Source organism: Ciona robusta, chromosome 1, assembly GCF_009617815.1.
Source record: "Ciona robusta chromosome 1, ASM961781v2".
In the NCBI taxonomy this organism is placed as follows: domain Eukaryota; kingdom Metazoa; phylum Chordata; class Ascidiacea; order Phlebobranchia; family Cionidae; genus Ciona; species Ciona robusta.
The window spans coordinates 9,293,820-9,307,660 of NC_143235.1; the positions used below are offsets into that span (position 1 = coordinate 9,293,820).

General features: G+C 35.8%; 5 protein-coding genes across 5 annotated transcripts; 2 read left to right on the forward strand and 3 right to left on the reverse strand.

The window, feature by feature from the left end:
• The first annotated feature begins 6,066 nt into the window (after positions 1–6,066).
• Positions 6,067–8,347, forward strand: LOC149742852 (protein FAM185A-like). Its single transcript, XM_089894072.1, has 7 exons — positions 6,067–6,611; positions 6,681–6,794; positions 6,852–6,961; positions 7,049–7,251; positions 7,361–7,506; positions 7,570–7,695; positions 8,028–8,347. The coding sequence occupies exons 1-7, from the start codon at positions 6,341–6,343 to the stop codon at positions 8,159–8,161; spliced, it is 1,104 nt and encodes a 367-aa protein (XP_089750198.1). The 5' UTR covers positions 6,067–6,340; the 3' UTR covers positions 8,162–8,347.
• Positions 7,176–8,661, reverse strand: LOC149742853 (ragulator complex protein LAMTOR5-like). Its single transcript, XM_089894099.1, has 2 exons — positions 8,465–8,661; positions 7,176–8,276 (listed from the first exon to the last, which is right to left on the reverse strand). The coding sequence occupies exons 1-2, from the start codon at positions 8,639–8,641 to the stop codon at positions 8,169–8,171; spliced, it is 285 nt and encodes a 94-aa protein (XP_089750225.1). The 5' UTR covers positions 8,642–8,661; the 3' UTR covers positions 7,176–8,168.
• Positions 8,662–8,679: 18 nt separating this feature from the next.
• On the reverse strand, positions 8,680–9,816 carry LOC149742854 (protein UXT-like). The gene is made up of 3 exons (XM_089894094.1): positions 9,658–9,816; positions 9,438–9,587; positions 8,680–9,100 (listed from the first exon to the last, which is right to left on the reverse strand). The coding sequence occupies exons 1-3, from the start codon at positions 9,738–9,740 to the stop codon at positions 8,896–8,898; spliced, it is 438 nt and encodes a 145-aa protein (XP_089750220.1). The 5' UTR covers positions 9,741–9,816; the 3' UTR covers positions 8,680–8,895.
• Positions 9,817–10,059: 243 nt separating this feature from the next.
• Positions 10,060–11,874, forward strand: LOC149742855 (uncharacterized). Its single transcript, XM_089894098.1, has 2 exons — positions 10,060–10,354; positions 11,456–11,874. Exons 1-2 carry the CDS (start codon positions 10,162–10,164, stop codon positions 11,590–11,592), a joined length of 330 nt encoding a protein of 109 aa, XP_089750224.1. The 5' UTR covers positions 10,060–10,161; the 3' UTR covers positions 11,593–11,874.
• Positions 11,768–13,185, reverse strand: LOC149742856 (proteasome subunit alpha type-3-like). The gene has a single exon (XM_089894087.1). The coding sequence runs from the start codon at positions 13,001–13,003 to the stop codon at positions 12,248–12,250; it is 756 nt and encodes a 251-aa protein (XP_089750213.1). The 5' UTR covers positions 13,004–13,185; the 3' UTR covers positions 11,768–12,247.
• Between the last annotated feature and the right edge of the window lie 656 nt (positions 13,186–13,841).

The window sequence follows — 13,841 nt, forward strand, 5'->3', positions numbered from 1 at the left end:
TACATACATAGTATCTAAAATAACTTACAGACGAAACGCAACGCCTGTCTGAATTAGTTGCCGAAATTCCTGCCGGCGTTCCTGGACGAAAACAACATATCGCGTAGCAAACGACCGCGCGAGGCATACAAGTACGAGAGAGTGGCCCGATACTCGACCAAGCGTGCAGGGAGTTCTCCCAGACAAAGGGTTGGAGCATTGGTGCCATTCAATCCAACGATCGACAAGTGTTTGCCCAGGCTCAAAAGAAACATACGACGGCATGGGAGTGTCTGGCGATCGCTTTAATTTTGGCTTGAGAATGAACGTTGGCGCTGCCCGGCAAATAAAAATTCTAAACAAGTACGAAAAAGCAAATTCCAAAATAAAGCCCACGTTGACGCTACAAAAGAAAATTAACCACGAGTGCTTGGACAGTGCATTAGAAGTAAAATTGCTACCAACTAAACAAAACTTGCTACTGCGCTAAACAAACCGCAAGTCAAAAGCAGTAAACTTTCCTAACTCGAGACCACGTCAATGCTGTACCGCTAAAGTCCTACTTTATTAGAGCACAAACATCGTCCGCAATCAAGCGATTAACAGCCATGTGACGGAGTCCGGTTCGTAAACCAACAGAACCAAGAACTTATCAGTTAAAGTGACTTAAATTGTTGGTTTACCTAATATCAGCCAGTGTCGGCGCCGTTATATACTCTACAGAAGCATAATCTTATTGAAACAAACCGTGACTATATTGTTCGATTTTGTTTACTGCTAACTTCAACAATACCACTTACCTTATAAAACATTTTGAACATTAATAATTTGCCTGAGACTATACTTGCTATTCACTAACATATATACCAACTACCTTATTTTTCAGCTGGTGAGTTCTATAAATCCAATCTAGGGGTAAATTTCTACGGTCAACGGCCAAAAATCGAGTGGGTCCAGCTGCTCCGTAATCAAGTAAAGAACTCAGCAGGATGTAACGATTGTGCAGAAACAATGGCTGAGACTATAACGATGACGTAACCGGGTGGCAGCAGTATGACACTAAATATGAGATATAGTGGAAATGCTGTAATGACACCTTCTGCTCTTCGCTTCGCTATCCATTGAAAATGCCGTTCAAGTATTTTGTTAGATTGGGCATTCAAGAGATTAACAAGCACTGTAGTCTACACATGTTGGTTATTTTGTGGCTGCAACGAAACGCTGTGGTGGTTGCTTTGTACTCGACTTGAAACAAATAAGACGAATTAGAAGAGCTTGAGGAAGACGTTAAAACATAACCAGTGATTTCCAACAGACAAACAGACACAGAAACACTGTCAATTCGAGATTGCTAAAAAACATATGCTGTGATAAAATAATACTATCAATGTATACTGCAATGGTAACAGTAAGATACGCTTAAGTTTTTGATTTCTTTATTGTGCAAGCTCGAAAATATATTGACTGCATTAAAGGCTGCTAATTACACGACAAAACTCCAACTCCAAGAACTGCCTAAGCGTCCATACGGTACAGTCGTACACACGAGGCTTTCTGGTTATTAGCTCTTGACTTGCGATCGTGTTTCAACGCACCCTCGTCACTTCTATCCATACCGGGCAAATAAGGACACAAGAAAATTAAACAAGCCACATTCAGAGCAAACAGAACGGTCGAAGGTGGGCCTGCCTGCCTTGTCTGTCCATAAACCGGGGATAGCTGTAAGTTGTTTAAAGAATGCTGCGCCTGTTAAAGAGACACGGGGATATTGAAAGGTTGTCTGATGTCACGGCCCAAAAGGGCCTAGTTAAAGGCGCTCAACCGTGTCCAAGCAGCCTTGAAATACACTTATAAACTGTATAGGTGTCTGAAAAGCAACATGTCGGCATAGACAAAATTAACGACTTTAACAAAAGCTCTCCGCATGTATTTGATCAAGTGTGGAAAGCAGGGCAGTGGGTCTGCGATAATAAATATTTAATGCGTAACGTGAGTACGCAGCTCTTTATAATGCTGTGCACCTAAACCAAAACAGGAACTATTAGACACCTAACCATCTCATGTCAATATTATAAAGGACTGTCTGGCGCTCTTTAAAACATCCGTTCATTGACGTTTTTATAGCCAGAACCAGGAGCCATGTTTTAAATCTGCTATAAATATTATATTGGCTGTAACCAAAATGAAAAATCTTTTATAAACTCCTTAAAACTAATCAACTATTTATATTAACTTAACTACATTAACACTGCATTTAACAATACCTAGAAGTTTCCTGCGATTTCAAGTACTTAACAAACTGAGAAAAACTCGCGCCCAGATCCCTTACAGGCGACATAGTACTGAGTCGCTGAACAGAAACGCCGCGGGTGAGCGTGGAAATGGTTTCATGCCAGGCATACCAGGTGCATACATATCCACCACGTATTCTTGCTCGAGCCGAACGGGTCATTATCACAAGCGAAAGTAGAATGGAATGCCCGGAATGATTAGATTCAATACGACCGCCTAGACATTTAACATTAAACTACAATGGACAGAAGCTAGTCTGAAGTTCACAATTACTGACTAAGAGATCAGGAAGGAAACTTGAATGACCCTGAACAAAAAGCCCAACTGTCTCGTTGGTCTAGTAAGATAAAAAGCAACAGGCATTGCATATTTAAGTATTCGATTGACTTCCCATCAGCGGCAATCATTAAAGCGGTTACTTGAAAACATCTGACTACTGTGTCGTCAACACAGAGTTTCTTAGAAACGCAGTGACACTTTATCGCAACAACTAAAGTAATAAATGAATTGCTTCAGCGTGCAGCGAACACTCCCTGTTTAAAAAGATGCAGTTCTTGCGAGAAGTTGCCCTGTCCCTTTATAACTGATAATATGGCCGCTGATCTGTCATTTCGTTCAAAAGTGCTTCATCAGCCTATTTCCTTCAGCACACACTTCAAGTTAATAGTAATACCCGTAGCTTATAGATCCGTGTCATTTTTGCTTTGTCATATACAATGTATTGATTATATAATTTAGTTTTTTCACACGCTGACAATATTATAGCAAGGTATTTTGGACCACAAGGATGCTAAACAAAATGGCCAAGCTTATACCTAAAAATGTTTGGTGAAAATAGTTCTGTTTATTACGTCAATAACGAAATCCTAATAAAAATTGTTCTGATTAACTTGGTTGTTCGTTGTCAAGTACGAATCACTCTAACCCTTTTAAGTCTATGCTCAGCTTTGTTACATAAATCCACTTACCGTTAACCTAACTACCAAATAATATTTACGTAGAGCAGCAGCCAGTCTGACGTTTTCAGTGTTCTATTGGACCGTAACTTGAAGTGTAACTTAAGATTCGGCCTCTATTTGCGGTTTCACTGCTGGACCGTAACATGGTAGTCTAACTAGAGCATTAGGAGCCACTGATAAATATCAAATGAAAGGCCAAAGATGGTGAACAGGAATTTAATCAGACCAAGCTAACTAAAGCTCTCGCAACAAATGTATTTACAAATAATAGACCCTTATATAAACCCTGTGACAAACACCTCGCCAAGTAAACAACTCGAATTCAAAAGCAAACTTACGATTAAGCGCCCGGCGTGCAAGTACCAGCGCCGTAATTCGCCTGAGGGCAAGGAGATAGTCGCAGATAGCCTTGACTGTAATCCATGTTTCTTTAGCCTTAGCCGGTAGATATCTCGGAAGGCGACTGAGGCAACGCGGTGGTTAAAATCGAATTAAATCCACAGCAGTCTTGCAGCGCCAATGAAACAAAACAAACATCTGGCAGCCAAACAATCGGGTCCGTACATGCAGCACTGGACCACTTCATCAGCACACGATGCCTCGCCACGTTCGGGTAATTTATTGAAAGGAAATCGGCTGGTGCGGAAGTGAGGCACATGAGACTGCGAGTTGCACAAATAAGGATGGCGTCATCCTACTATGACCAACCATGCGAGTAATTTTCTTGGTCGCTGCAACACGGACATGCTTATAACTTGTTTTGTGCAGTTCTTGCGTAATAGTGTCACGAGTTGATTGGATTAATCAACAAACATGCAGATTACTGATTATAATACCTTCAGGAAATAGGGGGTTTTCGGTCGTTGCAAACTGCTACGCAATAAATAACCGAAACTTTACAAACATTATATTTAAATTTTATGCCTGCCTTTAAATATCTCTTCCTCATTTGCAAAGTTACACTTTGTTAAGCTTTTAATAAACATCAGCGTTACGTAATGCAATTGACAGGCTTGCCTTTCATTCACAGGATGTCATTTACAATAATAATCCCTAATGCCTAATACAGCAGGCCAGTACTGTACATGATATATTTAGATCAAGTGCAGAGGTGCTGCCAAGGCCACACTTGTGGATATATTGATCAAGTCAGCCAATACAGCCATGTTTTCACATATGGTGTTAAATGCTAAATTGTAACTTGTGTCACAAATCTAATAAATTGGCAGTTACATAAACTAGCATTTAATTATTTTCCACTGCAATGACACAGATTGTTGAGTCATTAAAATGTATTAAATTTACATCATTAGTTTATTTAACCAGTATCATGAATGCAATATTTTTAACGGCGTTATAAAGGTTTACAACCTACTTAAATTAAATGGAGTTTCAGGTTTTAATATTAAAACCATAAAGTTCATAAAAAAAAACAATAACAAAATATTTAAAATAAGGTTAGAATTTTTTTAGGTGATTATATATAAACTTTAATATAGACAATTAATATGTCATTAATGACTAATTTAATATTGTTTTGAAAGCTTATTCAAACTTTTTTGATGGTATCTCAACCAATACCACTTTCACATACTTCCCTTGAGCAGAGAAAACAAGGGTTATCTTGAACAAAATTAATCTACTTTCAAAATGCTTTAAATGTTGTATCATTATTGGGTTGTAAATATGACGAAAAAGTGTTGAGATTAGTAAAATGTTGGACAGTAAAACTAAAATAGAGTATGTATAACAAACTTGCCACATCTGTGACACTTGTTAAACCACATAAGCTGAACCTGTCAGCCTTTAAAACGCTTAAAGGCATATTTCAGAGAAAGACCACTATATTAATCAATATATATCCAACATTTTTTCTCTTGAGTACCACAGTATCAGTATGGAGTACAACCATATTGTGATTATGTGATACAATGTACTGGTTTATCATATGCTAAAAAAGATGGTACGTACAAAATACAACAAATCCTACCATAAACCGAAAAGAAACATAATCATGTAAAAATTGAACAACAATATCTCTAACATGTTTTGTTATTTTAACCTGAACATAAACAAAACATTTTATCCCCAAAATTGAAGATACAGAACTCATAGCTCCTCAGTATGTACATAAATACACATACCATATAATATTATTTAACCTTTGTCTAACAAATATTTTATAACCATGCTTACTCAAACGTACTGTCACTGTAGACTACATTAAGAGGTCCCTGGAGTCAGGTAATGAGGAAAACCCACAGTATTGATCCCTTAGAATCACACTAATGCTTGCTACACACAAGTTATACAAAATGAAAGGATTATGCCAGTCAATATCATATCAGTCATCAGTCTAACAGCAATAGCAACAAACTTGATGGAATGTTATTCTATTCATAGGAAACTACAATTAGACGTTATGGACATAGAATCAGACTGATACCATAATCCTATTTGCGTTTGTATAGTATTCAGCCTCAACAATATGTATACTGTATTTTCTTATGCTAACTTTTACATGCTTTATAACAATGTCTTATTGACAATAATAAACGAATCTATTGTTAATATATATCTTGAATTTGTATTTACGTACACGACACATCAGATATTTATAGTTGACACTGTGTTAAATCGAAAATGGACATCTAACGGTAAATTTAAACACGCCTATATACTCCTGCGGTCCTGCCTTCCCCTTGCTGATACACGCTTACTTCTAGAATGGGAGAAACACGCGAATGTGACTACGGCAGGAAGTCAGACGTTTCATGCTCCAGAGCGCGTGAAGTGATAGACATGTGCGCCTTCACAGTTTTTTTTTGAGAAATTGGCAAGCAAAATCGTAAGAGTAAATTTATAAGTTACGCGTCAGATTCAAATGAAACATTGTGCAAAAAAGGCATTTTGTGGAGTTCGTTTTCGTTTAGCATGTTACTTTTATTATTGTTACAGCAAAGCATATATATTAAGTATATATGCTATTAGTATATATGCTTTGGTTACAGTAAACGTTCGGTTTGGACGTCGTGCATTTAGTTTTTACGGCTAAACAAATTGTTGTTTTTTTGTGGATTCTACTTCAGATAAGTTTTTGCAGTTTTGGTATGGCTGCTGCAGTCAAATTGCTCATTAATCAACTATGTTGTCATTTCACCGGACACAAAATTAAACCTCTGGTATCTGTATTTCCAAGGTTGTTTCATGCTACCGATCATGTCTCCGACGTTCGGTTAACAAAAACGTGGCGCCTGAAAGTCGAGCCGTTTTGGAAATTGCGCGTAAACGTGTGCGGTTGCAATGTTTATGTCGAAAGTTTTGACCCAAACGTTAACCTGGACGGAAAGGAAATGCACGTTTACCTGAAGGGTAGTGAAGGTATTCACACTTTTATTGTTACACATGTCCCATAATATTATCATTGCAATGAACGTATTTTTTTGTAAGGTGCCGACTCGTACAATATCGTGGATCAAAGTAAAATCAAAACGATTTCCATTTCAAATACAAACGAAGGAGGAAATTTGGATAAACTGTGTATAAAAGTTCCTGTTGCATTCAGTCGGTAATAAACATTTTGCAAAACAATTAGAAAAATAAATCTGGTGTTTCAAACAGATATTGACATTTGTTCTAAAAACTCTGCTGTCATTTCTGTGTCATCCCTTGAAAGCAATTGTGTCTCTGTTGAAGCAGAAAATGGCGACATACATGTAAAAAATCTAAAGGTAAGGTTCTATTACTCAATAAAAATGTTTTATTTTACATTCTCTGACTAGATTTCTAGAGATCTTATATCTTTGTAAATTTTGCAGGGTAAAGCCATTACCTTGCAAGCAAAGAAAGGAACCATAATAAGTAAAACTCTATTACAAGGTAACCTTTCTTTAAATGGATGTTCCATGATAAAAACTGACAGATTGCAAGGCCCGAGCATACAACTTACATCCAACTCTTCAATTTTTACACAAGATATTTATGCAGAAGATGTGACAATACAAGCCAGGAATACTGTGGGGTGAATAAAAATAAACTTTTCAATGTTCGAGTATCTTCATTGAGCTTTTGGTTAATTACGGAACAAGATATTTTGTTAACTGATTAATTACGAATAGTTTACATTGCAGGATAAAAAGTATGCATGGAAACTCAAAAATATTTTCGGAGGGGGATATTAACATTGGGACTCTGGAGGGCAAGTCAAATATATCATCTGCTAAAGGAGCCGTCAATGTATACATAGCTAATCCAACTCCAGTTGCTGTAATTTCTGGTTAGTACTTGATAACAATGTTTAGTTTTAAAACAGATTATAGTTCTTAATTTGATTTCACAGATAACATTCAGATCTCAGCTCCATCTGACTTGACAGCTAATCTGAATTTTAATGCAAGCATACTGGATATTCCAGAATATATCTCTCAACAGAGTACTTCATCACAAATGGACCATGAGTTAAGAGGTATTGTTTGCTATTGTCACCCAAGTCTCTGTAGGGGTGACATCAACCCAACGTCTAAAACAGGGGTGCTAATATGTTTTACTTTTAGCAAACCTAAAACAGCTTTTACTATAATGATCCCTAGGTATTAAAAATATGAATGTAGCTATATTCCGAATGTCACTCCATTTTGTGCAATTTTAAAAAATCGTTGTCACGCCCATGAATTTTTACCTTCATCAAGGGAGGTTTGGCCTATATAGTTGCTTTATATTAGGTTACAAAAACAAAGTATCTAGTACAAATATACACCAAAAACTGAATAACAGTCCTTTTGAAATAACATATTGCAGCTGAACTGAATGGTGGTGGGCCAGTCATCCAGGCTCTGGCAAAACATCGTTTTAAATTCGCTATAAAAACATGGTTAGAAAGAACAATGGAATATCGAAAATTGGAGAAAACTTTTGCAGATGATCAACCTTGAAGTTATTTTATACATCTTTTATAATTCCAGTGCATACTTTGTCACTTTGTTTAATGAGCAATGTTTTGGCTTCTGTGTTGCTTCCGTATGCTTCTACCACTATTACAGGGAGTTCCTATGACATATGAATGAAATTATATGAACAGTCATTTAATTAATGTTTAAATTAAACCCATCAAAGCTGTGCTTGCGTTATTAGTTAATTGGCTTTTATATTGCTCAAGTTTACACACAAGTTGCTTTTAAGCGATCGTTAATTTGGTACCCAATGTACCATCATTTAATTTAATAATCGGTGCCTACCTGTGACGTTGGTAATTTATTTGCTTCCTCACACATGGCAGCTATTGGTCCAGCAAGCTTTTCTGAGCCGTCTCCTTTATGACCCAAACACAATCCACTCATGTCAGCACAAACTACTCCACTCACATTTGGTTGCTGCATAACTTCCTTAATCTTTTCTTGCAATGTAGTTTCCATTATTAAAAGTATAAACTTCTGTTACTGCAATACTAGACCTAAAGAAAAAAATGCAGCATTAATTTAAGAAAGAATATATTGCAGTTTTGTTGCGGGTTTTAAATTCGGTACATCAGTAATGAACCATTACAGTAATACACCAATTAGTGCTGCAGTAAATTATGTTTAAGACACTTCTCAGGAATCAATTGGAGGACATGATTGACAAAGGTGGGATGAAGGAAGTCAAAGGTTTTATGGTGGATTTCTTCATTCTATTCACTTAATCCTTGAAGCTCCTTTAAACCTTCCAATACCAAACGAATTTGGGCTCTAACAGAAGCCATTTCAATTGTCAATTTTTCTGCCGTTGCGGTTATTCGTTCAGTTTTTTTTTTAATAAAAGCAAGTGCTTCTTTGTCTGTGAATTCCACATAAAATCCATAGCCAACACATACAAAGATTTTGCTTGGATCCTCCCTGCAAAAATGTTAATATTACAAAGAGTGATTAACTTAAAATATTCTAAAAGATATTAACAAGAAAAAATAACTTTATTAGTTAAAAGTAAAAATATATTTATGGTAGTTGAAGTTGATCCTCTTCTTTAGAAATGTCCTGTACTAATTTAAAAATTAGATCCTTATCAAGAATTAGATCTATCTCAGTGAAGCAAAAGTTTCTGAGTTGCAGCATCCAGCTTTAATCTATCAACGTTTAGTGTTTTTTGGTTGAATCATGCACTACAACAGTTTAGCTGGTAAGAGAAATGAGTTAATGACAATGTGTCGTATTGAGATAATTAAGAAAGACTTACACAATTGCTTGAGCATAAAAGTCACATCCTAGATCAACTTGCGCTTTTAGTGGTTTCGTACCATCCACCTCTCGCCGTTCTATAATAATTTGAAGTTGTAGGTACTGGGAGATCTCCTCATAACATTTATCACGTAATTTTGTCAGTTTACTGAAGAAGAAAAAGAAATATATATACTGTGTTTAGGTATATATATTAAAAAAAGATTTAATTTACTTACAGCAAATCTCCCCTCAATGTTTCATTTAACAACGCTTCGTACTTGAGAACCTTTTCAGGTATTGCTTCGCTTCTAGTAGCCATTAGCCAAACAGACAAAACGAGAAATAAATAGAAAACAAATACAGCAGTGTTGCAGCACGTGACACATGTAATATAGTTTTGATAAAAATGCGCTAAACATTATGTTTAACAGAACGCTATTTTTTCCAAAACTGGACTCAGTGATTCAAGCACGATTTTAAATCAATAGGAAATCAAGTCAACGATGGCTAATTTGTAAACTGGTACAGAAAAGTTTGATCTAGTTTTTTGTAAGGAAACACTACAGGGAAAAACCCCGAGTCGAGGTATATAGTCCTATATTATAGTATTAGTAACTGATACCTTATATCGTATTTACAAAGACATCTTTTAGTTTTTAGGAACAGAATATGTAATTATTCGTTTTTCTTTTGAATACCACTTTTTATTTATATTATAAGAGACCGCTAAGTTGTTTATAATGCTCGGTTGCTGTGGCTCTTTGCTTCGAATCGTTTCCAACGTGCAGGCGCTTTCGGCCTGCCGTTCGTTTTACGTTAGCACATTACCTTCAGCCACAGTCAAGAATTTGCAACCATCGTTTTCAAGAAGGTGTGAAAATATGTTGTCACCATCGAACATTTTATTTCAACCAGAGAGGAACACAACAAGAGGTATTTAATTCAAATTTAAACTGTAAAGATAAGGTACTAACTATTTTATAAAAAAGAGCTTTAATTTGATCTTGGGTACTACCAACACTTTGTGCCTGAAATCCGAAAATGTTAATTATTATTTAAGTAATGCTCACCAAATCACTTATAAACCAATAGGTGAAATTCAGAACTACGGCCAGATGTTGTGACTTTGTGAGTAGCTAATTACTAACAAAGAAGGAGTTTGTATATGGATACAGATGCTTAAATGTGACCAAAAGGTCCAACCAAAGTTTTAAAACAGAAAACCGCTTCTAAAATGATTGTGTGAACACAACCTGCTAAAGTAAAAAAAAAACAGTTCGGTTATCCCTCAATGCATGAACAGTCACTGAACTTTTATCAATCATTGCTTCTGAATTACTAATGGTATAGTGACCGCTCTTTCTTTGAATATATAAAAAATATAAATTATTGTTAGTTGTTACAATTTTTAATTGAATCTAGCTACATACCAGATTATAAAACTTAGTTTTAACACGAACAACCAACTGTAAATCTTTTACTCCGCAAGTACATAGTTTTATCTGTTCTAGAAGCCATGTTTATTGCCAGCATATGTGTCGAACTTCCTGACATAACTAACAGTATTCGTTATGACCAAATTTTGGCCAATACAAATCGCGTCGCCAATATAGCAAGGAAAACCTTTCCCGACGTTCACGCATAATTATGATTTCACACATTTGCCCGCAATAGAATAAGTTTGGGAACCCCTGCTTTAATTAGTGCATGTGTGCTATGTCCACAGTATTCACTACATAGTGGACATAGCTAATATAGCGGACATAGCTGACATGCACTAAGTAAAAGGGACCGTACCAAAATCTGTATTTTACATATATTTACAAGAAGCAACCCAGCGGCTGAGACGCCTTTTTTTCAAATGCTGTGTTGTTTTTTGAAATTTGGGCTGTACTTTTAGATCACATTGGAGCATTTCTACCAATAGTAAATACACCAATTTTGACTTTTCGCTGGTATGCAAATTTAACCGGTCTGTGTTCTTTATATGTGTTATATATTTACCCTTATACATAACAAGATCTATATATTTAGGAATGAACTTCCAACCAAACACCTACAAGCGTATCAAGAAACATGGCAGACAAAAGATGTTGTCCTCCGTTAATGGGAAGATCACCATGATTAGGAGAATGATGAAGGGCAAGCCACGAAGAACTTTAACCCATTGATATTTATGTAAAGTTATCCTCATAACTGCTTATTATATGCTCCCAATATATTGTATGTTCACACAATATTTGACACATTTTAAAATATCAACTTTGTAAGTTTCACCTAATATTTTCTTGGACCATAATTGCGCTGTACTAATATAATTATAATGGTAAAAAAAACAAAGAAAACTTTTAACACTTTTTTTTGATTTGATCACTTCAATGTAAAAACTAAACATGGTGCATTTTTGTCTTCTTCACCCTGGTTTATAATAAAGTGATTTTATACCAGTATAAGTCTGTTGAGAACCAAGAAGTTAAACTTTGCTTTATATATAATCAATTTATTGAAACTAATAGATTGTGAGAAGAGAAGTCGTTTTTTCTTAAATTTTGTATTTTACACAAAACTTAACAACTCTTTAAATTATGATAGTATTCGAATTCAGGAGCATTTAACTATCAAACTCAAATTCATTGAAGTATACTGATTAACTCTACAGTTCAGTTGTTATTATAGAAAGCAAATGAGAACATATTTGATCTCCTTGTGCAATCTATAACATACAATCTTCAGTACAATACAATTCAGTTTGTTGTAAAATATTTTCACTAATAACTCTGAACTTGAATAAATCAGCTTAGGAACAAATTTTTTGAACTTTTAACATCACTCATCATCAGAATCACTTTCCTCCATGGCATCTTTAGCAAAAGCTTCAGATGCATCTACCAAATTTTCAGGCACCCTTTCATGTACACCACCGGACTCAGCACACACCCAGCTCAGTTGAAGTTGAAATGCCTTATCCTTAACTTCATCATGGACAACATATACTATTTTAGCAGCTTCATTAAGAGCCTCTCGGCAAGACAATTCTTTCAACTTCAGTTTCTCAATTTCAGTTTTGGCATTCTGCTTTGCTTTGCCCATCGCACATCCATTATATCCAAGTGGAACACCAGAGGGATCAATCATGTACATTTGTGCCGAGTCATCCAGATAGGAGGCAAGTAAAACACTTGCACCAAACGGCCGCACAGAGCTGTACAATGTGTAAGCATGCATGTACATTGCCACCCTCTCTGTCAGATGTTTTAGTGGTATAGGGCATCCATATTGCTGTCTGTAGTTACTTGCCTCATTTCTTGCAATGTCAACAATCTCTCGTGCATCTGTCAGAAGACCAGCAACAGCCATACCAACATGCTTGTCAATGTTGAATATTCTTTGGTTTGAATCCAGTTCGTGAAGTTTAGAAGTGATCAACTTTTCCACTGCCAACACAACTCCATCCCTGCATCGAATCCCAATAGCAGTGCTGCTGTTTTCCACAGCCTTTTGAGCGTATTCGACTTGAAAGACCCGACCATCTGGGGAAAACTGTGCAGCAGAAAGATCGTAACCAGTACCTATTGAGCTCATGATCGATATTGTCCTATGTCAAATTGTCCTATAATAACCCACAAAGTAACACACATGATAACTCAAACTGACACTAGGTGCACACCCGTGTTATAACGTCTGTCGTTTTCCGGCCACGCGAGGTTAAAAAGTTACATTCATGATTCATTCATTCATCAATATAGATTTACTTAATATATTTAACTTTTAATTGTTAACACAAAAAGAGACATATTTATAACACAGTATATTACTTAATATTAATAGTAATCATACATTTTTGGTCTAATATCTAATGTCAACCAAACCAAACAATCAAAAATGCCTGCTCATCTGCTGAACCGTGCTTTATTAGCTGACTGTTCAACCGTAACGCATTAACTATAGAAATCACATGTATATCTATCTTAAATTTGTGCTATGTGTGTGGTATTTTTTTGGTAATTTCTATGGATTTGGTAATTATTGGGTGCTATAAAATAAAAAAAATATTTTTCTTTTACGACTGACAAAAGAAAAACCGATTTTATTTCCTGGTCATGGCGTAGTATTTACCACAATAATTGATACAGTATAAGTAAAAACTCAGAGTCCGTACATAAATGTTTATATTTTTAAAAATTAATACCACTGCATCCAAAGTAAAAATTTGTCAGTACGTCCACGATCGTGGAGTGGGGTAAGTTGGAATACTGAGAGAAATAGTTACACACTTATTGAACAATATTTCAAAAATATATATAAGACGATTTGGGGGGAGAGCATAAGTTTGTACTATCGCATGCCTTTATTAATTGACAATATTTCAAAGAAATATATTAAAGCACACAACAAGTTATTTAGCGATTAAGTAACCAGG

Excerpts from the sequence above, each read along its gene's own strand:
- LOC149742855 (XM_089894098.1), top strand. The coding sequence starts at position 10,162 with ATGCTCGGTTGCTGTGGCTCTTTGCTTCGAATCGTTTCCAACGTGCAG. Across the intron at positions 10,355-11,455 it reads AGAGAGGAACACAACAAGAG|GAATGAACTTCCAACCAAAC; the intron begins GTATTTAATTCA and ends CTATATATTTAG.
- LOC149742856 (XM_089894087.1), bottom strand. The coding sequence starts at position 13,003 with ATGAGCTCAATAGGTACTGGTTACGATCTTTCTGCTGCACAGTTTTCC.
- LOC149742854 (XM_089894094.1), bottom strand. The coding sequence starts at position 9,740 with ATGGCTACTAGAAGCGAAGCAATACCTGAAAAGGTTCTCAAGTACGAA. Across the intron at positions 9,588-9,657 it reads ACATTGAGGGGAGATTTGCT|TAAACTGACAAAATTACGTG; the intron begins GTAAGTAAATTA and ends TTTCTTCTTCAG. Across the intron at positions 9,101-9,437 it reads TTTTATGCTCAAGCAATTGT|GGAGGATCCAAGCAAAATCT; the intron begins GTAAGTCTTTCT and ends ACATTTTTGCAG.
- LOC149742852 (XM_089894072.1), top strand. The coding sequence starts at position 6,341 with ATGGCTGCTGCAGTCAAATTGCTCATTAATCAACTATGTTGTCATTTC. Across the intron at positions 6,612-6,680 it reads TTACCTGAAGGGTAGTGAAG|GTGCCGACTCGTACAATATC; the intron begins GTATTCACACTT and ends TTTTTTTGTAAG. Across the intron at positions 7,252-7,360 it reads CAAGCCAGGAATACTGTGGG|GATAAAAAGTATGCATGGAA; the intron begins GTGAATAAAAAT and ends TTTACATTGCAG.
- LOC149742853 (XM_089894099.1), bottom strand. The coding sequence starts at position 8,641 with ATGGAAACTACATTGCAAGAAAAGATTAAGGAAGTTATGCAGCAACCA. Across the intron at positions 8,277-8,464 it reads ATAAATTACCAACGTCACAG|GAACTCCCTGTAATAGTGGT; the intron begins GTAGGCACCGAT and ends CATATGTCATAG.